At 42.0% G+C, this 27002-nt stretch overlaps 1 protein-coding gene across 1 annotated transcript in view; it reads right to left on the reverse strand.

Moving 5' to 3' along the window:
• Positions 1–27002, reverse strand: part of SDK1 (sidekick cell adhesion molecule 1) — a 393752-nt gene that overhangs the window by 99201 nt on the left and 267549 nt on the right. The window contains exons 16-21 of the mRNA XM_083872526.1: positions 23296–23443; positions 22305–22445; positions 18691–18872; positions 10950–11065; positions 6974–7166; positions 3960–4058 (exon numbers count right to left, since the gene is read on the reverse strand). Of these exons, the coding sequence (XP_083728652.1) occupies positions 3960–4058; positions 6974–7166; positions 10950–11065; positions 18691–18872; positions 22305–22445; positions 23296–23443 (879 nt within the window). The remainder of the gene's footprint in view (positions 1–3959; positions 4059–6973; positions 7167–10949; positions 11066–18690; positions 18873–22304; positions 22446–23295; positions 23444–27002) is intronic.

A 27002-nucleotide genomic window follows, 5' to 3' on the forward strand; every position in this document is an offset into this window, starting at 1 on the left:
ACCTTTACTCCCCACCGCTTGTTCCTTGCAGAAATCCTTCAGCAGGGTGAATCATTATCCTTTCTTTCAAAACCATCTTGGAGCCAATGCATTGTCCAAAGCTGCACCTGCCCTGACCTCCATATTATTCTTCTATCATAACCAGACTTTCCTTTTTATCTCTTTGATAACCACTTGCCTTCCAAGAACTTTTGAAACTTTCCACTGTCTGATTTGCTCAATTTTACCTCCAAATCTGCTTGTCCTCCTCCTGCCCAGTCCCACTTTATTCTCATTTGAACCCAGGTGAACCTCGCTGTGCCAGTCCCCGGAAAGCAAGTCTGAAAAGTTTGCTTGATTGCCACTTTCTTTGTGATTTGACTCAGAGGGTGAAAAAAAAATAAAAAATACACATAGCTCTTGAATGCCTGTGAAATTGAAGTGAGTGAAAAGGACTAACAGAAAGGAATCCCACTGAGTGAACCATGCACAAGGCAAACTGGCTAGAGAAACTCCCTACTGGGTTCCTGTTCCCATCATCTCGGATGAGGAATTCAGACCAGTTGGAGGGCTTGAAGGTTTTTTTTTTTTTCAAATTTTTAAAAATAAGAAGACATGATAAGCTGATTAACATATATGAATTGATGTAGCAAAATCCCTCATGGTATTAATCAGCAAGAAAGCATCATCTCACGAGCCAAAAGGATGGTGAGAGTCTGAGACTCTCTTTCTCTATTTCTGCAAGAGTGTAAGAGGTGTGAGACGTTCTCTGTCCTCTCTTGTGAGCAGCCATCACTGACAGGGATTCGTCTTTACCTGATTTTGCATGAAAATGGGCTCAGTGTGCTCACACAGTCACTAATTACTTTTCAGGTGAGAGGGCAGTGATAAAAGGAGGTGATGCTTCAACAATTCCAGCTACACCACAAATGCTCCTCTGACTCTGCACTGCAGAGGGGAAGGGGAAAAACTCCTGAACGCTCATCTGGAACTGGTTTTAAACAAGTGTCTGAGTGGGAATTAATTAACTCAGTAATTCACCAATGTCTTGAAAACACTGTGGTGTGTTGATGCTCTCTGAAAAGGCTTAAGAATCATTAGTCAGAAACGAGACGATGTAGCACAGACAGGATTGTAATCTGTTGGAAAATTCTGACAAAGTTTAAGGACTCTGTTGCCTGAATTAACAGAGGATGAGCAGAAAGGTGGGGGCTGACTGTCCCCTGCATTTGATGCTCAGTGAAGAGGCACGAAGGAGTTGCACACAGAAGGGCCATCACAAACATCCTTTTCTTTCAATAGCTGTGGGTGCAGCCTGTTCCAGACAATAAATAACCAGAGGAAGATAAGCAGGGGACTTTTAATGCTCCCTCTAAGCATTTGTTGCTTACGGACAATGGAAAGTGTCACTCAGCATGCACCAGGCAATCTTCAGTGATTGAGATATCTCCTCTCCCATCTGGATAAGCTTAGGTTATACATCAAATGTTGATGATTATTCTTTGGACATTTTATCTCTTCTCCCTTGTGACCACAGGATGAAACCCAGCTTTCCTGCCCATTAAGCACATAGTCCCTCTGTATTTATTTTCTGGGGTGGGGGGGGGAAATAAAAATGTTCCCCAAGAAAAATATCCCGAGTTCCTATGAAAATTGAAGAAAAGGCAAAGAGGCGGTATTTACTGTCAGGGATTTCAGTCCCCAATGTATAGTTAAATTCCAGTCATACAGAAGATGAGAACAGAAAATGTGTACATACTCAGCGAGCAGACACAAAGCCAAACTCAATCAGGCATAACAAAAACAGTTGGAAAAAAAAACCAAAAAAAAAAAGTGCTGAAGGACAGGAACAACAAGCACTGCACCCCCAAGTAGCACTTCAGCCACACTGAGTGGCAGATGGGCAGAACCCAGGGCTGGTGAGAACACACTCCCTGTGTTGCAGATGTGATCCCTGCCAGAAATGTGCGTGGGGATTTTCCAGAGGGTTTCCCCCAGTTTCGGAGTTAGTGAGGACAGGGAAGGTGCCACAGATCCTTCCCCCACGCTTTGCCACTCCACAAAACTCTGCCTAACGGGAACTAATGACCACAGGAGTTTCAGAAATAATTTTCTGTTGATGTGGAGTAAATTCTCTACGCGAGAGCACTACACCCAATCACAAACTGTCCGTCTACATCCAGATCCTCATAAATCAATGTTTGCTGAGGGAACGAGGAAGATACTGAGATTTACAGCAAGAGTAATGGGCAATTTCCCAGAGCAGGTTGGCTGCTGGGCACCCCCTCCGTGCCTCCCTCCTCCCAGTACCCGTGCAGGGAACAAGAAGGTCCAGTAAAGACATCAATGAGCAGAAATGATGAATAATTGCCTCCCTGAGCACTCAGATCTCCGAGCAGCCCTCTCTAAACCTTTGAGGTGCTCAGGGCATGAACAATTTTGCTGTTCTTCTATCCCAAATGCAATTTGCATCATTAAGGAGGTTTCTTTTTCCTTATAGACTCTGCTGGGCATTTTCACACTGGTGTTTTGTCCTGAATAAGAGAACATTTTCAGTTAATTCCTTCTGAAACAATTTACTCCAGATATAACCCAGTCCATCTTTTGGCTCCATCAGGTTTCAACCCATTTTGGGAGGGGGCAGCTTGTTTTTAGCAAAGTAATTCTGCAGCCCCAAGCACAGAGCTGCCTGCTGTTTAACAGGGATCTGTATTACATCATCCTGGATGGAGGTACCTAAATTTAAGCACTTGGGCTTGAAAGGCTTTGGCCATCCTCACTGAATCAATACTGCTCTGCTTTCAGGAGTCATTAGTTTCTGTTCTCAAACCACTTAAATCAGTGCATATTTCAGGCAGGTTTCCATGGTGGAGAGGCAGGAGATGATCTGCATGAGGATTCCATGAACAGCTCGGAGCACACAGATACAAATAGTGCACATCACAGAGGAAAACACTGACAAGTGAAGTCCTATCAAAATAATTACATCTGGCAAAGTTAAAATGCTTCAGGAAATTAGACTGATATAACATTTCAGTGGTCAAGGGTGAGAAAACCTGGTTTTATTAACTCCTAAAATGCATTTTTTAAAAATGGTAGCACAATTTTTTTAAAAAATTAAATATTTTAATGCTCCAAAACCAAAATGTTTTGGTCCACATGAAATTATTTGCTCCCTTCCCAACTATCTCCAGTAATTTAAAATCTGGGAGCTTCTTTGTGCTAAAAAAGCTTCGTCAAATGGAATTCCCATCCTGAGCAGCTGCAATAGTTTCCCATCTGAAAACAATATTGCCTCTGTTGATAAGAACTAGAGGTTTCCTCAAGTATTTATACCTTCCTTTATGAAAAATAATGAAGTTGCTGCTGTTGTATCTACACTGGCATACAGTAAATAGATAAATAGCTTGTCAAATGGCAGACTCATCAAAGGGAAACAAGAGAGTTCTGAACCCTTGTGATTGTTTAGAGCAGATTAAGTAATGACATGCAAATTCCGTCACGCAGTCCACAGCCAGACCACTTGATCACAGAGGAAGGCTTCTGCTGATTTCAGGCTTGGTCTTGATTGCAAACCTCAGCAAATCCAATCCAGACTTTGCAGCTGTGAACTTCATGTAGGGACCCCCCCTCCCCCTTGGGGCAAAGGCCAAGCACGGTCTCACAAATTTCCAAAAACTCGGTAAAGCAGGTGGAGGTCACGGAGGATTTAACAAGACCAGACACCCTGTGGGGAGCTGATTTCTAACACAAACTGCTTTTCCAGTAACCACAATCATGAGCTGCCAGTAATTGGAGCTGTACTTTGTGTAACACTCCCTGGTGACATCTCAATTACCCAGAGGAGGGGCCAGGAAATCAGCAATAGCCCAAATTCTCCCTAAATGCTCCATTATACAGTTTTTCACTGCAACAACACATTCCACCTCCCCCAAACTGAAAAAAAAAAAATAAATAAAGGCAGAGATAGCAGCTGATACCTGTGATGATGCCATTTTTCTCTACAGGTTCTTGCCAGCTGACCTTGAGTGAGGTGTCCAGAATCTCAGTGAAACTCAGGTGTCCCACAGCTCCTGGCTCTGGCAAATGAGAAAAGGAAAGCTGTTAATAGGTGAACCCCACTTAACTGGGATCAGATTCACATGGCAGGGTTAGGGATGGAGAAATATGTCCCTGAGCCAGGGCTGAGGAACGCTGGAACCTCAGTGAGAGGAAAATGCAAGGTGGGAAGAAACACTGTGGCTATCATGTCAATTATTTCACCCAGTCATCATCCCACATGTGTGGAGATCTAACACTGCTGTTTTCCCTCAAGGATACCTGTGATGTGTTTACCTGTTTTGTGCAGCAACACCACCAGCAATCCCTTCAGCCTTTTCCCTATGCAAGGTCACAGCAAGGACAGACTCACGAGCTACTGCTTGGATAAATTCCCTCAAAACAACTCTAAAAATGTCCAACATAATGGCAACTATCTTCTGTAAAATGAATACAAGTGTGTGAAACTTTTTAAGGGGTTTTTATGATGTAGCTCAAGAGCTCTTAAAAATTTCAGCTCCCCAGTGTGCAATGAAAGAGCATAAAATGGAATGACTGTCAAGAATATGCCATCCTCCCTCAATTTTGATCTTCAAGGAAGACAACCTGACTGATTTTTGATCCAAATGCTGTTCTGTCCTCAATCGATGTACTGGAAAAAGGAGGTTTTGTTCACTTTATATTCACTGTGCTTCTGTCATTGGATGCCTGCCCGAGTATCCTCCAGCTCCACTGACATCAGTTGGCAATTTCTTGCCTGCAATTTCATGTTTTGTTTCCTCTTCAATTTAGTCCAGCCTCTCATTCCCCTCCAGCTATGACAAAAAAAGCCCAAACCCTGCCAGTAGGTCAGCTACAAGCCCATTTGCAATTCTGCAGTCCCAGGGAGGAAAATTTCCAAATCCACTCTGCAGGACCCAGTAGTCAAAGCACCACAGAACTGCTGATCCCACAGCAATCCCAGGAATGCCCAACAGGAGCATGGAATTATCACTGTTTGGGACCATGGAGCTGCAGACATGGAAGCCACACACCCACAAAGCTTTACTCCAATCAGCCCCTGCAGTTGCAGCTCAATTTTAAAGTCATCAGCAAACACAGGTGCAGGTGACTCCAGGCCAGGACACGACGCTTCTGACTGTATGTCAGGTTTTATTTGACCTACAGCTTGTCAGCAAACAGATCCCTGTTCTCCTAAAGGATTGCCTGACTTTGCTATCCAGACAGAAAATGATCACCTGTGAACATGAATGACAGGCCTTTCAAATCTTTTTTTCCCACCACATAAATCCTGAAGCAACTCAGCTCCAAGCAGCTCTCTGCCAAGATGCATTACACCATCCTGCACGGAACTTCCCCATCACTATGAAAACCCAGGGAAGCAATTCTGTAGGATTAGTAAATAAATAAATACAATTCTGCTCATCTTTCCTGCCGAGGCTCTTTGCAGCATGTAGCTGGACACACCAAGAAATGTCTCAGATTATCTAGAAAATGCAAGTCTGGCTCTCTCTTGGTTTGTGTTTCCTGATGGCATTCTCTTGTGTTCAAAATGGCACGAGATCCCAACATTTCCCTGAGATAGCCTCAGTGACTCTGGCCCTGCTCCCACTTTGTGGAAAGAATTTAAGGTTCATTTCTGCAGCCTTTCCTTCAGCAGAAATATTAACAGGCTCTTTCCTCTTCCCAACTGATTATGTTTTGTGAAATCCAAGGAGTTTTGTATCTTTGGGTTTCTTACCCTTCTGCACTCACTGAGATCAACCACCAGGGTTCTACCAGGCTGAGAGGGAAAAGACAGAACTCAAACACATTTACAAATCATCACTGGCTAATGCTTTTTTCCCTTAGGAAAATGGGCAAAAAAGCTGATAATGCACAGAGGAACCTAAGGGATGTTTCTCTTTTGCTTTCATCCCAGGCACACAAGTTGTAGTTCAGATTAGTGGCTCACACAGATTTCTGGTCCTTAAATTCCTACCTCTGGCAACCTGTTCTAGTACATAGAGGAGATCAACCACACCAGGAAAAATCCATGGGAAAGTAATTTTCTCCAGATTCCTTCAAAAGTATCTCGTGAAAAATTAGATTAGCACTTTGAGCCTCACTCCTGAGAATGTTAATGGATTCTTCTCTATGGGAACACTGACTAACCCAAAAGATCCCTATTAAGCCAGAGTAGTATTTCTAAAAACAATACTTTAATGGATAAATTAGACATTTTTATTCTGGTTTAAACCTGCAAAGGTGCAGCAGTGTTTCTGATGCTCCTGAAGCACTGGCCAGAGCCAAGATCACTGTGGACACAGTGGGTTGTGAGGGCCACTGCAATTTATCTGCATCAGACACGCACTGCACTTGTTAGGCCCAAATATGTCTTGAGAAAACAGCTTCAAGGGGCCACAGAGACCAAACCTTTTTCTGATGCAGGAAATAATTTGTATGTTAAACCATCCAGTACATTTATTTCATCCTGCCTCCAGTTTTTCAGGATGCAAGATACTGCCTTGCTGTGACCCTGGTTCTTTCACACAAACACTTGCAATATAATAGAGATACAAACATTTTCAATTTATTGGGTAACAGCAGGAAACAATTGTAAATTTATCATTGACCTCCACAGGAAGTTCCAGTGCTCAGTTCCTAAGAGGATCAATTAATATTTATTTGGGTACCTGAACATGGATTTAAAAGCACAAGAATTCACAGACATAACACATTGTGTGTTGGCTGAACCAGACTATGAAGTTCTTACTTAATAATCAATATTAAAAAATTAATCCAGGTTTAGTCCATAATGAAACAAAAAAAAATCAAGTATTTGCCACAGGCTGAAAGAACACCCATGGAAAAGTGGCTGAGGTCTTCATCTGACATGAGGTCAGATGAGAAGAAACTGCAGAGTGAAGTTGAGGTGAAATTTCAAGCAGAGAGCTGTAACAATTTGGGCACTCACTGTCTTCCAGGGTGCGCAGGAGCTGGGGAGGGCTCCGAGGGCCATCCCCTGGGGTGGTGAAGCACAGCACTGAGGTGTAGTAGCTGGTGAACTTCTTCAGGTTGGTGATGCAGCCACTGTGAACGCCGTGGAAATCCGGAGCGATGGTGACCACGGTCACACTCTCTGGAGCATCCACTGGCCACGCCAGGAGCTGGGAAATTCAAACATGGATGAGCTCTCATTAGAAGTTGTGTCTATTTGGAATCAAAGCGGGTTTGGCTGCCAAAACCATCTTAATCTGATTGCAAAGAACCAAGCAACGCTGTTAAACTAGTGTCAGCTCTGATGCTGAACAGATGGATGCAGCACTGTGACACTGGAGGGCTGTCTGTAGCACTCACTGCTGATGGGGATACACCAACATTGCAATTCTCCACGGCTGCTACTGAGCAATTCCAAAATTATGGCAGATCATTATTCAGATGACATGAGCCCTTTGTCTCATCAGCCTGGCCGGTCTCTGCTGCTGAAAGCAAGCTGAAGGAAGAAAAATACTTTCAGTGCTACTCTGTCATAAATGCTTCATCTTGTTTTTTTTTTTTTTAAGATCCTACAAGTCTGGGGAGGTTCTTGTGATCAGAGGGAGAGAGATGGGGGGACACACACCCCCTCCTCCTCCTGGCAGAGCTCCCTCAGCACCCCAGTGAGCAGCCCTGTCTCACAGGCTGGGAGCATTACAAGCTCAGTGGACTGGGGACATCCACACTGTGAATGATTCAAGCGGTTCTGGAACTACAGAAAGAATAGAAAATGGTTGTAAAGATGATTACTACGATTTTCAACACCTGAGTCCCAAAAGTTAGACTCCTGAAGACATTTTCATGCATTTAAAATAGAGTGCTTGTCAGAGGAGCTCAGTCTTCCAGGTTTCATTCATCTCAGTGGATGTTCTGGGCAATCAATATCTCTGAGAGTGCAATACCTCATGTGTGGGTACCTAAATGAGGACTTAAAAAATTCATTTTTTGGCAAATGACTTTGAAATTCTGAAACAATTTTTGAAATCACCTTAAAGGCTTAGGGGTCTAAAACTTGAAAGTGTTTATGAAATTTTTATTTTGTCCAAAAACCCCTATCATGTGTTACAGGAGAATGTTAAAATTCCAGGCCTGACTCAGTATCTGTGTAAATTGTGCTACTTGTATTGATTTCAGGCTCATAAACATGACTAGATACCTGAGATTAATAAGCCATATTTGACACATTTAGCCAGTGTCTAGAGCCTCTGATAACCAGAAAGCACAGTTAGGGGACTATTAGGAGTAATTTTGTTAGGAATATTTCATATTTGAGAAGGTGCACTTTACAACTTATTGAAATGCAAATAAATTTCAAAGAAAAGATGAAAATGTATAATGGCTGAAGAGGATATAAGTTTTATTTTCTTTTCTAAATCACCTCTGTGGATTACAATTGGCATTTATAACTTTGGAGGACCAAACTCTTGAGTGCATTTCATTGCATGTTCGTGAGGAAATGTGTGCAGAAAATACAGGTGAACAATTTTGTCAGTTAAAGGAAAAAAAATGGGTCTAAATCCTTAAGAAAGGCAAAGAACTGGCTTTGACGACTAGAAATGTATAAATCACACACAAAGCTACTCTGTAGAAATAAGTGACAGAAATGATCTCACACAGTCTTTGTACTGCAATTCCCAACCCCTGGGAGAAACAGGATGGTAAAGCTGTGGCAATCTACTGCAATCAAAGAAATCCAAAGAAATACAAATTTTGATAATTTCAGAAGTTTTCATTGGCCACTGATAGATACAAATGACAATTTTACTCCTTTTATAGCATTGCTGAAGAAATGGAAACATAAATTCGAGGTAGCTATGCAATGAGATGAAGGGTCTTTAGACTGAAACTCTGAATACAACAGAGAATGAAAATCTGAAATAAGGCTTTTGCAAATGTGGGCTCGCTGTGCTTGGACCCGCACCAGAAAATTACAGTGCACTGCAGTCCACTGAACCCCAAAAGTGCTTTTATTCTCCAGAGTCTGAGCAGAAGCCAAGAGCTATTTCTGTGCTAGAGTTTCAGGGTATTGTGCTGAGCCCTGTCAGTCACTGAGCCTTGAGAGCTGATTCTATCCCTGCCAGAAGCAGACACATAGATCTCCATGTATTTATTTACTTCTTCAGCAGTGAGATTCTCAAACCACTGCTGGTCTTCATGAGAAATAAGTAAGTTTGGGCAGAAATACCAAAATTCTCATGCATATCTCTGTCTGTCTCAGTTTCTCTGTCATTCTGAGACGCTCCTAGAGAAGGATCAAGCCTTCTGAAACATCTCAAATCCATGTACAATCCCTTAATTCACAACTTGTCTTTTGAACTACAACATCCTCCTCAAATCACTCCATGTCCCTTTACCCAGCACTCAAACCAACCTTGCTCCTCTCCCTGCTCACAAACCACACCTGTCTTCTCTTTTCCCGCTCTGAGATTCCTGAAAGATTTCTCAATGTTCTCGCTATGGAAGTTTTAAACTCCTTTTTTTATAATGCCCTGACTGCTGAATCACTGATGGAGGTTCTATTAAGTGAGAACAGACCACCCTACCCAGTTCCTCAGCAAACACTCCTGGTTAGAGGCTCTGTTAAGCACTCTCTGCTCTGTGTATGTAGAAGCATCCGTGACTTACAGGGACAAGGTATTCTGCAAACCTGAGATATTCTAGAATACGTGGTTTTATTGCAAGGGTCGTGGGTAGAAAGGGCTTTGCCTTCAGCCACCAGCCTCGGCTGAAGGGAAGTCCCAGAGAGAGAACGAGAGAGAGAGCAAGAGGGTAAGCTGGCAAGAAGAGAGGAGAGAGCTAGAGAAACGTGGCAGGGGTCAGAGTGCAGGGGGAAGAGAGAAGAGAAGAGGGGACAGGGCGAAGAGGAAAACCAAGAGAGTGAAGAGGGAAGAGAGGGGGAAAACCAAGAGAGCAGGGACCAGAGTGTGAAGAGAGGGGGCGAGGTCCAGGTTACAATACATTATATCTCCTTTTGTGATGAATATTCTAATTTACAGTGACCAACCAATACAAGACACAAAACCCTATAGAATCTACACACAGCCTATAAGAACTACTACATTACCATGTGTTATATTTTAAACTCTAAAAACTACTCTTTAGACTTTTCTGTTTTGCTACATTGACCTTTGGATCCTTTAGCCAGCAGAAAGGTATTGTTCAATCAAAAGGGATTCTCCTTCAGCTGGCCAGGCTATTGTCTTTAGGTTATATAGTAACTAAGACTCGGTATCTTACAACTCAAAGTAAGCTTCCATTTCTATTTGACTACAGGTTTCACATTTTCAGAATCTTTTGCTAAGCAATCATATTTATAAGGTTTCCCTGATTCATCTTTCCCAACATGTGTACTCTTAACAGATACTGCTTGATTAATAAATTCTACATTCTCACATCTCCCAGATCATCACAGTGGGAAAGTCCAGGCAAATATTTAGTGTGATGCCTTGGTTCCCAGTGAAATGAATGGTGATTGTGCATTAGCATAAACAGAAACCTCAAGGTTGGCTTTCAGTGCCACAATGACACATCTCCTGAGGTGACTTTCCAAACTGACATGGAATTGCTTTCTGGCTTTGGAAACTCTCCAGGGAAGTGACAAAGGGATAAGGACTTCTAGGCTATGACACATTCCCTTTTCAGAACTTACATAAATTGCAAATATTAGAATCATAGAATGGCTTGGGTTGGAAGGGACTTGAAGATCATCCAGTTCCAACCTCTGCCATGGGCAGGGACACCTTCCACTGTCCCAGGCTGCTCCAAGCCCTGTGAGGAGCAACATCTGCTCACTTCCGTCTTTATTTCACCCGTGTAAGATATTCCTGGAAGCACAGAGTCACTCTGGAGATTCAGAGACTATAAGGTTGAAATTCCAGCTTACACCAGGACTGTTATTTGAAGCCTGTACTCACCTTGTAGCCTTGGTTAATGCCGTTGATGAACTGCTGGGGTGGAGGGTTCCAGAAGAACTGGATGGTTGTGGAATTCACGGCCTCGACCTGCACGTTCTGAGGTGGGGCTGTGGGCACTGCTCCCAGGCAGCACAGAGGGAACAGAACAAAACACAGCAGAGAGGGAATGAGGGGAAAAAAGAGAAAAATGAACACAGAACCCACTGAGTGTCACTCGCAAGTCACAGAGTAATAACAGCCTTGGGAGAGGGATGCACTTCCCCTGAAACAGCAGCCATTTGGAAAGCTGGGCAATTGGGTTAATTCCTCACCCAGTATTGGAGATTCCTTCAAGGGGAGGAGAAGAAATGGTTTCTGCAGCTTATTGTCCTGCAGAGGCATTTCTCAGAAAGACTTGAGGCAGGAGCCATGTAAGGATAGGTGAGCACAGCTCTTTTAGTCATCCATGAGTGCACAGAGAATGAAGGGTTTCTGAGAGGAATTTCTTGAGCCCTTTAATGCTGCTCAATTCCTCAGATCAGACAAGAAAACACAGAGCTCACACAATTAAGGTTCTAATTGTGAATTATAATCTGGCAACAGCATCTGTTTATTATTTACTGCTGCTTAAAGAATTAGGAGCAGTCATATTACATGCAGTAAAGATTTTTCTTGGGAACTGGGAGTTGTTCTCATTTTATCTTGATATGATATGCATTCATGTATATTGAATTGATTATATATATTCTGAGCCAATACATCCTCTAATCTACTAAAAGTTGCATAAACATTTTATGCCAAGGATTTAATTAGACAGATGTTTTCTCAATACAAAAGAAAGCATGGAACACAAAGGCATGCTGCCTTCAAACAGCCAAAACCAGCACTTAAATATCTCACCATTTAATAAAATGTCTCATTCCAAGCAATTTCTTCAACTTACTGCTTTAAGACATCATTTCTATAGTTCTCAGAGGAAAGAATATTAATAGACAGGCCTATTTTTCTGAAATTACCAAGCTTATAGTAATTTTAAGAAGAAAACTGCTATCTGCTATGAAAAAAAATGGACTAAGACACTTTAAATCCTATAAAATAAGCTTAATAATGCTTCAAAAATATCACTATTGACAGCCGTGTGCATTTGTATTCTATGAAGAGGAACTATCCACAAGTGGTTTTGAAGCCTGGAAGGCTTTGTTCCTTCTGCTTCCAAGGGAAGGTTTCTAGCAAAGCCCAGCGATCTGTGCTTCTGAGGAGTATCCACGATTCCCACTGAGAAATGGTGGTTTCCTCCACACTTTTCAAAAACAGGGCAGAAACTTTTAAAGTTCCAAACTACTTTTCGGGAGATGAGTCTTTGTGTGGAGAAGAAATGAAGAAGAGAAGTTCAAAAATGCAAAATCGCCCTTTTCCCACCGAAAGTTATTATTTGTTTGGAAGAGACATAAACGGGCATTATTCTTAACTAGTGTAGACACTACAGTAAGACAGGACAGTCCACACTTATCAGAGATTTGCACAGACCAGAAATATCAACAGGGAAAAATGGAGAAATCCTCAAGGATGTCAGGTTTGAAATGACAAGAACATCCACTCACAAGAACATCCCATGGCCTCTGTCACTAGAATTCCCTGAAGATTCTGCCATGGCTCCACAACATTGCCCTGAATGCTTTTTTTAACCTCAGTAGCTGCATATTAGTCACAACTTGCTTGCCCTAATTTAAAACTTGATGTCACAATTTATGAACTATGCATAATTATTGAGTTCTGGAAGCAGACTTTATCTGATAGTACTCTAAATTTTCATTAGAATCTGGACCCTATTTCCTGCCATGTATCATAATTCCCTGTGTGCTTTTGGAAGGTTATACTATTATCTGAATGACCTGTAGACATCATAAAGTTTTTGTAGTTAAGAGATTCACCAAATCATCCTGAGACACAGTTATAAATATTAGTTACTCCACAGTCATAATGAGTTGCTTTGGCTACAGACCCCACTAAATGCATTTTTTCTTATTCATGTTCTTGATGAAACTGTTTATTATGAGAGCCACAAGATATATTTGAATCTGCTTTTCTGTGTGGTACCTCATATAATTATTGGTTAACATGCATAATTTTTTTTTAAGTCTAAATTCTTATTTGCCTGCATATTTGCATATTCAGGTACTGTAACTGCCAGAGATTTGTTATTGCAGAAGAAAATGGTGTTACAGATCTTCATGTTAGTTTGTTATGAGAAATTCACCAGGATATCAGTGATTGATTAATCTCCTCCTGTTAGGGAGGCTAAATCAGCTGAGCGTCACCAAACTCCAAGTTTTCATTTGTGGGCCTCACAAAAAGCCCAGGCAAACACTTAAGGATAGGTTTACTATGGTTTTAGGAATGTGGATTACCAAATGCACTCGTTATTTCTTTTAAAAAGAGAAATATTTTTTGTTCATTAGGAGCTCATTTTCTGAAACAAGAATATATGGTCATAGCAGAGAAAATACCTGCTGTAATATGAAAAATGGAAAAAATTATGAACAGAAAACTTAAAAGCTTCAGAATGTTGGAAATCATTATTTATATCACAATTCCTCCTTGGATATCTTTATTGAAAAATCAACATCTGCATCTCAATTAATGCATTTGAAAGATGGAAAAAACATGGTCCATCTGATATGCATAATCTTAATTATACTGCAGAAGATATAATGTAATACATTTTTATATTTTTAATCAGTAAAATATTGGCATTATAATCTCAAATTTACTTCAAAGTGCCAGTATAAAATTCTCCTTTTATGTCCTGATATTAAAGACTTCCTTGGGTATCTGAGCAGTTCTGCATTTTAAAAAGAAAAGAAGTTTGAGGGAAGCTAAATCAGAATTGACCTTCTGGTCACTTCAAAACTCAAATACTTTTCCAAGATCATGGAGAGTAACTTCCCAAAGCTGTGGCTGTCTGCACAAAGGATTTTCTAATTTAGTGCTAGGGATCTGTCCTCTCCCTACAAATTTGTTGTCAAGCGGTACAGAAGCTGCCAATGTCAAACAGGTGTTTCAAGAGTAATCCCCAAGCATTTACACTCCCAGCTTTTAAACTTGTACTTCATCATGTCTGCAAGTATTCCAAAGCCATCTCACACTGGAGATCCATCTGGGAGCCATCTCAGAGCTGCAGATCAAATTGGTCAGACACAACCAACTGTTACTCTCCTCCTGACAAAGTTCATGTGGTTGGAAATCCAGGGAGAGCTCAGCCCTCGGGACTGCGGGTTAATGTGCAGCATTCCAAGTAGAAAAGGTCATGGAAGCACTCTAGATAAAAACCATTAAAAGGGTTTCACTGACAAGATAATTGAGAGCAGACAAGGCACTGAGGTTAAGCATGTGTACATGGAATTATTCTGTCTCTGGCCATGTGCAAACAGCATGTAAATCCCGCGGAGTTTCTCACTGCCAGACTCCAGCTCCTAAATATAGATCTCCAGCACAGGCTGGGAAAAAAGGCTCCTCTGCAGCTCCTGACCATCGAGGTGGCAGCTTTTCTGTCTTAGAAAAGGCAGGCTTATGGAATGGCAGGTTTTCCTCTAGGTGAGGATTTGGTTGTTTCTCTAATGCACCAGCTTGAGGTGCTGAGCTGCAGATCCCATGGGAGCGGTGGGGAGGTGGAGGCCTGGAATTCCTCCTGAGAACCCTCTGCTCCCTGCTGGCATCCTGGACTGTGCTGAACAGCACTGGGTGCATAGGAAAAGTGGTCTCTGTAACTCTACACACCTGAAAATGTGAATTCTGAAATTCAGCAGTGTGAGATTTGGCACCAACTGATGAGTTGGGCTTCCTGAGGCTGGGAAATGCGTCTTTCCTTTCCTGCATGTCTCTCACACAGACAAGATTTTATTTCTTTGTCAAGAGCTGAGGGCCAGGGGCCTCTCTGAGACAACTGCTAATTTCACCACCTTGTGAAATCATTTAAAAATAAAAGAAAAGCAGTAGATGGCAAATGATATTTAAACAAGATAAAACCCCAGACACTACAATTACGACCTGCTTCTGCACAGGAGCAGCTGGGACAAAACCAGCCACAAGTACTCCAAGGATGTGGGAGGGTCCCCAAAGGAAGTGAACGAGGATCTTTAAGATATTTTTGCCAAGAAAGCCCAAGGGAAAATAAGGAGAATATCTTTTTGATGGTCTGTATATATCTAAGGAAAATATAATTTCACTGAGATAATGTGAATGGTTGCAGAGGACACTCCATAGTCAGGGATTCTTTTATCAGGATTATTTCCTATATAAAGCAGGAAGCTTTCAGTTTACTGCGTTTCCTCTGACTCTCCTACCTCACTCATACACATTTCTCTGCTTCATCTCTTAGTGCCTGAGGAAGAAGCTGCTTTGGGCCTGGCTGAACAGACTCCTCTTGCTTTTATCCTTTCCACACCAGCAAGACTCACTAGTCTGGTGACTTTAATTCAGGAAGGGCTTTTTCTCACACCTTCTTGGCCTGGCAAGGTGTCCATGCATGGAAAAGAAGGGAAAACAAATCAATATTCGAGTACAGATTGAGATCTGTGACCTTTGGGACATAAGACTGGCTTTTGAGTGTGCATCAAAAGAAAGAAATGGCACTAAAGGCAGAAACAGAAGTGGTTAATGCCAGTGGAGAGGCTGATGGAAGCAATGTCTCTACTTGTAAATCTTGCCCTGCCTAAATCTAAGGCATGGTGAGAGTTTTTCAAAGAGAGAGAAGTTCAGAGATATTCACAGTGGGGAGATGAAAGGGACAGACCCAAAGCAAGGCGTGGAAGCTGCTGCTTTATCAAATCAGCCTCAGAAAAAGGCTAATGTGCCCAACAGTAGAGAGCACAGACAATATTGTCACCACAGAAAGATGTTTACACCTTCACAAAGCTATTCTTCCATGAAAAGGCATTGGGAAACTTCAGGTTTTCACATGGCAATGAGAAGTCCTACAGGACACTGCTTAAATAAGTAAAATTGCCCTATGCAGAGGGCTGGCACAAATCCCTGTGAAAAGTAACATCAAAGCAAGGAACAGCTGGAGAAACCCTGATGAAGAAAGACCTATATATACAGAGCATCAAAGGATTAGGCTGAATATCACTCTGAAAAGACTTTCAAGATTTTAGAGACAGTCAACCTGTCTGACCCTCATGCTGGGATGTTCAGTGCTCTGCCAGTAAGTCTCTCTGACATTTTATCTCACTGACATTAGGCACCAGTTTCCCCCACGTTCAGCTCCCTCAGCACCTCGTGAGCTTGGCTGCCTTCTGCAAGTTGGTGATTTTTGAGGAGCTCGGAGCAGCCTGATTAGTTTTCAGTGGCTAAAGCAATGCCAGAGGACTAATAAGGGATTAATAGACTAGCTCCTGGTATAAATCCACAGCTCCTATGGGCAGTCAATACCCCCTATGACAAAGGTGCCAATATGTTGATGTGCTCCTGCCAATGGGCTGATCTGCTCCCGGGGTTCATTTCCTCCCAGGGTCTGGCTGCACTGCACTCTTGATTAGTATGAGGTGTTGCAGGTATTTTTCATCTGCAGACAGACAGGTTCTTGCCAGCACAGCTCACATCATTTAGTGCATGTCAGAGCAGAGGCAGTGGTGGTGTGGTAGTAGGAGAGGGGGATGGATGGGAGTGTGTGTCTTTGACATTTATCTCTGTTCATATTAAAATCAGAATATGATTTACAAGGCAGTTTTACACACGGCTTTTTCTCACTCCTGCTGGTTTGGTTTAGGAAAAACATTCTGGAGCAAGAAACAGTTGCTAGATTTTCCTGTCTTTTCTCAACTACAATAAACATAAAGGAGCAGAGATTTGGACAGTAGCACATCACACATGGAGACTGGATAATAATCCAGTTTCAAATTGTATTGATACCATCCAGTCTCCCTTTTCAGCTCTAAATGTAAAAGGGCTTCAAACTCTTTTTTTTAAACAGGACATAGGCCTTTGGTGAACCCAGCAAGGTTCATTAGGAGGTGGCAGCATCCATCATTATATAGTTATTATAATATATATTATTATTATATTATATATATTATTATATAGTTATTAACAGCTATCAGCAAACAATATGAAATAAATCAGAAATATCCAGGTTTTTTTCCTATATCTACCCAGCATTGAGGAATTACATGAAGCCAAAGAGGCTATTGAAGGTTGGCCTGCAGTCTGAACACTCTTTCTGATTAACATGAATGCAGGACTGACTACACCTAATTTATAACAGAGGATTTATACCCTTATAAATGACAACAGACAGCCAATCAATAAAGGATGATAATAACTGCACATAATATCAAGGGAAATTAGAGTCAATTACAGGGTTTAAGAAAAAAGAGTGTGAAGTCCAAACCTGGGCCTTAATAGATGGAAGGTTAAGGTGCTATGATAGCTTCAAATGTGCAAATAAACAAGGTAATGAATTACAAGCATAATCACAAAAGGGATTCAAATTCTGTGGGCAAACCAATTCTCTGCAGAGCTCAGGTCTTTAGTGGGAGAGAAAACATTAATCCTGGCTGCAAGGAGAAGACTTCAAGAAAAACATTTCAAGGTCTGCTATAAATACTTCTAGAATGAGGTTGAGTGTGCCTAGGCTCCTCTAAACTAGGAGACTTTACATGCCCTAAGACAAAATATATATAGTTCTTTCTCTAGTTGCTGTGGTTAATTAGTGTTGCATATGAATAATCTTTTCTTAAAGATCTCCCTACACCTCAAACTGTATCTAATCATGTTATAATGTACTCCCAGTAACAATTAAACAACTACATCTTCTTCACTGATTGAAAATTAACTGATGCACTGTAAATCTGCAAGTTTTTAAAACAGTGTAATTGTTTTATGACCAACCAAGTAGAGCCCATGTCCTGTCCAGTGCTCAGCATCCAGCACAACCCTGCAATTATGGGAATATATGGAAGCCTTAAGGACCTGGCACTTAATTATCCTACAGATTTTTATACCAATCTAGAGGTGTAAACATGCCTTACACTGGCTGTAAAAAGTAATTACATATCCTTTTGTTGGTGTAATTTATACTCTTCTTAAAGCACTTAGAAAAGTGTGGAGGAGCTGTAGCATAAAAATCAGGGCTTTAAAGATCATTTTATCTTCCCCTTTGCAAGTATCTGCACCATTCCTGAAATGCTTCAGAACCCTTTCTCCACAGGTTGTATTTCTCTCCTTACACTTTCCTTACAATTTATTCCATGTTTCTAAAACAAGGTATTCTGTGATTATCAGAGCTAAAGCAGCTGGTTCACTCTGTCTCTTATATTGCATATGCAGCATCTTGCATGCCTTGGCCATGATAAAACCAATTCCCTGCCATATTTTCTCTAACTCTCCAGGCAGGGTAACCTCAGCCCCTGCCTGTCACAGGTCCCATAAATCCATTCCCCAGGACCCCAGCTCTCATCAGCATTTCTATTTATTACTTCTGCTGCAGCTGGCTCTGACCTGCAAGTGTGGCAACACGTCATCACAAGGGTCAACAAAACAGATAATTTTTGACTTTACTCCCAGCTTTTCCTACAACAGAGATAGAGCAGAGACTCAGCTCTGCTCAGGCATTTGAAATTTGCAGTGCCTCTTCCTCCAAGCTGTCTGTCCACTTTGACTGAAGTGACCATTGATTTCCCAGGTTCTGAGGTGGGACTCCAGGCAGGACATGCCCTGAGGAGGCTGTGGGACGGTGAAGGAGATGCTGGTGGGATTTGCTCACCTCCCTGCAGTGTGTACTCTGTCACGGGCCTGCTGAAGGCTCCCAGCCCAGCCCCGTTGTAAGATGCCACCTGGATTTCATACTGGGTCCAAATGATCAGGTCTTTCACCAAGCAATAGTTGATTTCTGCACTGGTGATGTTCTTGTACTGGTACTCTCCCGGGAGGCCGGCCAGGCGATACCTGCCAGATGGGGAGAAGCATTAACTGCTTAATTAGATGGTATCAATTAGAGAAAATACCCTGACTGGCAAAATAGTTTCCTTTGTGAAGAGGCAATATGCAAAGTTTTACAGCAGAATTTTACCAGGAATAATGAAAAATAATCAGGAGTAACATAGCAACTTCTGATAAGACCATATCATGTTTGACTGCTATAGTATTTATAATCTGATCTCACTGAGATTACAGGCTCAGTGCTAAACAAAACGGGTATTTTATCCTGTTTTATGGTTGAAGAAAAATTACAGCTTTTTAAATGTGGCTTGTCTAGTAAAAGCTGTGATTTAGTACAAAAAATAGCCCAGATGTGATTTTTATCAGAGTGCTGCTGTAAATCAGCCTGAGAAATGTTTTTTTTTCCTTCACTTCTGAAACCTGGAAAGGAGGAGCTCAGAGGGCTCTGACCTCCTGGAATCTCAGCCACTGGCACTCCTGGCTTCCACCAGAATTTACTTCACAGAATTATTAAAATAAGGATTAAATACAGTTGAGATTGAAGAGTTGGGTAAGCACTGGCATTCCAGGAGAAGGGCTGTATCAAACACAGGTGGCTGATAAATGTCCTGAAACTCTTCCTGCTGAGACATGAGAAGCTGAAACACCAAATATATTTTCCCATGTAAAAAACTGTATTCCAGAAAACAGCCCCTTTGATGTGTCTCTTCAGGCCAACAAACTACAGAGAAAAACTAAATTATAGAAAACAAACAAACCTTGCAAACCTGTGAATGTGAATAATACTGTTTGTTTTCTTTCCTTTAGGAAAGTGGTACAGTGGATGCTCACAATATGCTAATTCATAAAAAAATCAAAAAAACAGAGGCCAAATAAGGGACACAAGGCATTACTATTCCATGAAAAAGACAAATATGGAAACATTTGTATTTTTATTCACCACATAACTTTTGTACACTCTTAACCATCCTTTGCTTCACTGCAATCACCAGAAGTTTATTGACACAGAACGATTTCATTGACATCTTACAGAAAGATTTTCAATTCATCTTAGTAAAATTGGTGCAATGTTTATGACTAGACAACGTCACGTGTTTTAGACAGATTTTTGTTCTGAAGTCTTCCTATAAAGAGATCAGTTCTTACTCACTGACAACACCCTTATTTTCTGCTGCTCGCCTGACCATCCTTTAGCACAGTTAATATTTGTAATGCTACACTGGTATGATTCCATTTACGAAAAATAAATGGAAATAAAGAAATACCAGCCCTCAGCTGAGTTTATTGAATGTCTTGCTCCCCCTTTCTCTCTCTCAGCTGCTGTGCAGGGTTTGTGCTCCGTGGCAAGTCAGTTCTGAGTGCAGCAATGTTCTGTCTCCTGCCCAGCAGACAAGGTGTAAGTGCTCCTGTGATTTAATCTGTTATGCTGTTAGCATGGCAGACCCCTAAATGCAATGCTGGCAGTGAGAAAAAGGGCAGAGGAAGGAGGCCAGTTCAGAAATGTCATGTCTTCATGATTTTTCTCACCACGGACTTTGATGGATACTCCACATGACTTGTGCAGTGCACCTTCACTTTTAAAGATCAGGTGTTCCATCAATTTAGCATCTTGCATGTCTTGAGCTTTGGGTCTCTGGGATGGCTGGTGGTTTTCATCCTGCTGCACCCTGATTCTGCAGAAATCAGTGCAGGAACTCTGTTCTTCAGTGCATATTGCTGTGACCACACAATTCGACTTGGAAGAACAGCCTGGTTTATTACCAGGGACAGTTGTGCTTTTATATGATTGTCTTAAATTCCTGTTGAATAAATGGTTTCTCTGCTCTGCTGTCAAGACAAAGCAGGAAGACACCAAAAATGTTCCCAGACTGAGCATAATGAATATGAGCACTATTAAAATGGCAAGAGATGTTACAGCAGGGTCAGAGATCAATTATGAAGATAAATACTGTAGAAAGTACCAAAGTTAAACATTATTGGAAGTGCTATATGGAGAAAACAGCACAGATTGCCAGAAGTAGGAGCCTATGGGATTTTGCTTTTTAAAGGACTTAATGCTGAGACAGGGAAAGGCTCCTTGGGAATACCTAAGGAACTAATCCTGGCACTGAGGAGTCCGGTTTGAAGGGAAGAATTGCATAAACAACGTTTGCAGCCTGTGCCAGTGGGAACCCAAGACTCAGGACAAGGGTCTATGCAGGGAGAAGTTAAAGCACCTTTCCCCACTCATGGCTGACAAAACATTTTAAACTGAGCCCAACCCTAAAACCTTGCACCAACAGCACCGGCACAAGGGGCTCTGTGCAGGTGACAGGAGATGAACAGACTCAACTCTGCCTGCAGACAGAGGGAACTTCCCAGGGCTGTTTTGGGAGCTCACCAACACTCTTAACATGACAAAAGCCTTTCCATCCATGCCAGCAAACGTAGGAGCACAGCATGAACAGGATGTTGGCATTTTAACTGCAGCATTTAGTTATCTTTTACAGTTCTGGAAGATACTGTATGAAAAATGTCAGCAGCCTGCCCACAGGAGACTATAACCATCCCTTGGAAATGTGTCAGGGGCTGGAAGTTTCCCACAAAAACTCTAATTTAGATAATGCCTCCCTCACTAGAGGTGTGGCCCTAGCTGGCTGCTAGCACTGCAGGGTGTGGAGGATGCCAAATGAGCAGTAAGCTGTAGTGGACTTGGGTAGGAGTGAATACTGACTCCCAAAAAATCACCTAAGGGAAATGCTCTGCAAAGTCTCTCACGTGTGGCAACACCCTTTCTAACACAGTGAATTCTGTGTAAGAAGCCAGACTGGATGTGTGCAGGATTCCCAGGTACCTGCCTAAATGCGTTTCTCATTAATAAATACAGACAGGGCTGAAAGGATCTGACTCAACTGGCTGATTTTCAAAACCAAACCAAGGTCTGCCATGAAGCATCTGACCTGTCATTCCCTCTCTCCATTTTGTTTGGCACAAAACTGAAGTTTATTGATTCTTTTGCTGCTCCTCCATAGGCAAGAGCCCTGTTGTGTCTTTGATAAATTTAATTAACCTTTCGAGCAGGGAGCTGAGCTTGTAATAAGCAAATATACATCTGCATAGGCTGCACTGTACCAGCCTCCCTCGTGAACACTTGCGTTGCTTGGTGCTTCACTTCCCTTTGAAAATGGAATAAAAGGATGTTGTGAGTCTCCACAGAGAGCTGGTCCTTTGGAGCAGACACAGACCAGAATTTAAGTAGCTGCACCCTTGTGACCCCTTGAAGAGTTGCTGTTTTCTCATATTTAACAAACTCAGGCAGCCTGAGGGTCTGCAAACAGTAATTAATATCTTTAATTCAGTTAGAGATAGATTTTATTACACTCTTAAGTCACACCATTTGAACTCCCTTGTGCACACCTGGACCTATCTCTGGATTTTCCAGGTTAAGAAAGGACTCACCTGAGGATGTAGCCATGAAGAACCCCATTATGCTCACTCTCAGGAGGAGGCTGCCACTGGACCATGATGGATTGATTGGTTCTCCCACTGGCCACAATGTTTTTAGGAGGGGCACTGGGGGGCTCCTCAGGTAGCATCAACCTAAGTACAAAAGAATGTGATGGACATGGGTGTTGAAAGAAATCATAAATAACAGTCTATTTCCTGTGTCCCCTCCAAGTGAACCACTTTCTTTTATCACAGTCTGATGACTAGAAAGAAATATAATGCTGATCAAACTGCTGAAGACATGCATGAAATAGTTACAACAAATCAACATAATAGGAAATCAGTTAAGCAAGCAACAAGACAGACAGCTGAGGTAACCCTATTCTCTTGGAATCACCCATGCTGCTACAACTCTTTAAAAAGATTACAAGCCTGAATGAGTTAGAGCTCAGGTCCAGTGTCTGTGACTCCTTCCAAATTGTTTCTTTCAGCTCTTTCAATATTTTTCATATCAAACTCCTACATTTTGAAAAAGCCGTTTAGAGTTCAGCTGTTCTGCAATTCAAGCTCGCAGCAAGCTTTGGTTCACAGAAGAAGGGGGATGCATTTGAAACTGAGTATGATGAAGCCATCCTTCTCTGTCACATCTGGGTAAATTCCAGAAGTGACATTGCCATGACAGGGTGAGAGCTGTGCTCCTGCCCGGGCCAACTGCTGGGGTTCAGCACAAGAACAAAACATCATTTCCAAGATTCTGCTCCACTGATACTCTGGGGTATGAGGACACCTCTCTCCCACGATGTGCTGATCTCCTGCATCCCCCAAATGCCACCATCCCCAACTCCTGCCAGCCGCAGAGCACTCTCCAGAGGCCTGGGAAATCCCAACTTCTCCCTCTCCCAGTCTTTGCGCAGAAGATTATTTCATTCCTTTGTCCACAAGTAGCATTTTTTCCCTGCCCAGGCATCTGTCCCTTCAGCACACAGACCCTGACTGTCATTACCTGCTGGTCTCAGTGCTGTAGCGGCCCTTCCCCACCTGGTTGACTGCACACACTCTGAACTGGTAGGTCCTGGCAGGAGTGAGGCCACTCACAGTGACACCGGTCATCTTCGGGTCGAGGTTTGACAGGTGAACCTTCCAGGGAGAATCTGTTGGGAAAAAATAACATGGGGAAAAAAAAGAAAAAAATATGGAAGTGCCTGTCAAAGGCCCTGCAGAAGTGAGAAAACGCCTCTGACTGCTCAGGGCTCTTTGTGCTTGCTTCCCTCAGAGGAACTTTGGGAAGAAGTTTCTTTTCAGCAGAAGAAACCTTCCTGTCAGCCCACACGGTTATGCAGATTGCACATTTGTCTACTGGAAAGTGATGCTGCACATGTCATGGCATAATAAATAAAAACTATATTCATTAACATTTTAATAAAAGAGGAAACAAGCATGATAAAGACAGATGGGCTGTGTATTTCACAACCCATCTGTTTGGCAGGCCATCACACCACCACACCCATGAGTGGCTCTGGTGGAAGGTTTCTAATGAAATTCACAGTCAGTTTGGAATATCTTCCTACCCAGCTTGCAAGCAGGTGTGGAAGCGTGACTCTCTCTGCCAAATCAGCCCTTTGCTGCAAGACCTGAGAAAGCTTCTGCTGCTGATTCTACGTGTCTGCAATCTTATTTTTTTTTTCTTTCCTAGTGATAGTATTCAGCATGGAATCTAATGGTCCTAGGAAGATTCCCTGGTAGAAAGAGCCCTGGCAGCTCTCTAAATCCCTTGCTGTGTATTCACATTCTTGCTGTACCGAGCTCCTCTGATGTCCAAATCACAAGTTTTCAAAGAGGTCAGAAATGAAACATGTTGAAAATTAAATATTCCGACTTCTCCTCTCCATAGCCTGGTGTCACATATTCTCCCTGAAGTCATGACTGAAATAGTCAGGGAGAGGTGACATTTGGTCTGTGTTGCAACAGTACAGCAATGGAATCAGCCAATTTGAAGATTTGTTCAGTTTTTAAATAATACCAGCTGTTTTCATGCTCCCTGCTCAAATTACTAACACTTCTGGAAATTGCTGAGGAGCTCGCTGTACATTTTGGCAACGTTGTCTGTGCATGTTGCTCATCAGAAGTGCATCGTGGCTCCTGGCAGGTCACCTCAACGTCTGCCTGAAAACGAAGATGAGATGTCCCAAACGTGGAAAGCTGCTAAACTTCACACCAAGACAGAAGCCACTCATTTTGTGCTTTTCTGGCAGATTCCTTAGCAAGTTTAAGTCCTCTAGGGTATGATGCCAGTTCGGCTATAAACACTGCATCTTCAAATTACTCCAAATGTATTTATTCCAGTAAGGGCCTTGCCAGAACAAAGTCTTTTTTAACAGGAAAACTGACACAGCAGAATTCTGGGAATGCTGGAGAGGGACATGTGCACAGCAGTCAAGGTCTGTCCTTGCCAATTGTTGATTTACCAACAGCCACTTTGGCTGCAAGATCTTGATGCCAATTTATCTTAGCTGAACACTGGATTTCTTTTAGAGAGCCCTTAGAGGAAGCACACCTGTGCCATCTAGAAAAGCGTTGCTTAGGAGTTTTTTGCACCCTAATTCCTTCTGAATTTTCAAAGGCTTCCCTTGTGACTTCCCAAACAGCCTCGTTATGGCCAGAGTGCACAGCAACAAATCAAGGAAAGCTGGAGTTAAGGTATGGCTGACCCAGTGCACTGCCTGAAGGAACTTCCTGAGGAAAATGGAAGAGCAGGCACCAAGAGGGGAGTGAAATACCCTTGTATGAGCTACTTGGGCAGTGGTCCGTTTCCTAGAGCATTTCGTTTGTTTACTGCCAGTGTAAACACCACCTGAGAGTGCTTAACCCAAGCAGCTCAATGTAGTGAGCAGTTTGATTCAACAACAGGCCCTATTAATCTCCTCAGCACCTTGGGGCTTTGCTCTGTTTATATGCTGCATCTGTAGAATACTTTATTAATTCTTTTTCCTCTCCTGGTGGAAGATAAAAGATCTGGCAGGAAGAGAGATTAAACTGGAAACTAATATAAACGAAGCCTATTCATCTCCTGGGCGCTCTGATTCAGAGAGGAGGGCGGTGCAGGGAGCATTTGCTCACTCCTGGAGCACTGGATACACTGAGTGTGCAGAGTATCTTTAAAATTTAAATGTCAAGTCTTTTTTTTTTTTTTGACAATCAATAAACGAAACACTCCAAAAAAGCCAGATCTCCCTCTTTAGATACACACACCCAAGCCCAGGATTGTGCAGAAGCTCTTTTCACTGTAGAGAAGAGCAATTCTGACAAGGGAAACATGCCATAAAATTTTCAACACCGCCCCTCCTGTCCTCCAGGGATGGCTGTCACTCACCTGTCCCAGGAAGCCTGGAGAAGCTCCATGGTGACAAAAGCCTTGCCAGGTCAAACTATTAAAAAAGCCTCTGTTAGGCTGAACAGACTCTGCTAATCCTTCATTTAACTTAAGCTGCCCAGAACATACTCTGGGCTCTGCTGCTCTTCCCCCGTAATTGCCACTGTCTGAACAACTTCCATGTTGAGCTGTCTGTCGTCTTACAAATATTGGGCATTCTGAATTAACTCTGATTGCCTCTCCAAGTTAATTTATTGGAAATGAAGAATCTCATAGGCCGTTCTCCGGTTTACAATGTCATTTTGGGGTTTTAGAAATTACAATTTTTTTTTTTGGTCATGAATTTTTGGATGTGCTTGTGATGCATTCAATTACTCTGGCTATGCGCCAAGAGGCATTTCTTCTCTATTTCCCTGCCTACCCTACAGTTCATGCATTAATTGCAATTTCCCCCAAAATCATTTCTAATTTGATGTTACCAATCAGATCTACTGCAGAAAGCTGATTTTTGCAGGTTTGGAACACATTTCCATCTCTTTCCTTCTCCAGGGGGCTTTGCATAGATGACAGCATTGGAATCTGCTGTACTGCTGGAATTCACTGAATTCATCTTTCATATTGCTTTGTAGCAATATGATATTGCAAAAAATCCAAATGAAACCTAAATGATTCACCCTTTGTTTGGTAGGACCTATACAAGGTCTACCAGTGGCCTGAAAAAAAGTGTCTTCTAAAATTATCCCATGTAGATCTGAGTCACAATCATAATGACAATGCAGCTTTACTTTGATTTTTGCAAAGCTTTATCAATGAGTTCAATATTTGCCTTTTGAATATTCCTACCAAATTCAGGATGACAATTGATAGGTTTTAGTTAAGCATGTACAGATGCTTTCCACAGGAGCTTTTATTATCTCCTCATTGGCACAACGTGATGAATCTGAGTTATATCATTACCTCGCGAAGCACAGATATCCCAGAATACAATAAAACAAAAATGGGCTTTTATCTTAATTGTCCTCAGCAGAATTCTATAAGTCTTAATTCATTTCTTCAGTTAAAAGACTATTCAGAATATTTTTTTGATTAATTCCTTCAGTCTAAACCTCTTTGGAATAAAATAAGCATATCCCCTCCTAACTCCATGAAGACACTTCATTGGAATTCTGAGGTAAATCACAGTGGGGCTAAACAGGTCATGAAACATCCAAAATTATATTAGTGCAAATGACAGCAATGCATGGTACTATTTATTTGAAAATCCTATTTCAAATCAAGGTTCACATTCTTGGCTCTGTGTGGGCAGGAATACTTAATGACTGTGTTTCCTTGGAACTGTG

The sequence above is a fragment of the Zosterops lateralis genome, assembly GCF_965231275.1.
Source record: "Zosterops lateralis genome assembly, chromosome: 15".
Classification (NCBI taxonomy): domain Eukaryota; kingdom Metazoa; phylum Chordata; class Aves; order Passeriformes; family Zosteropidae; genus Zosterops; species Zosterops lateralis.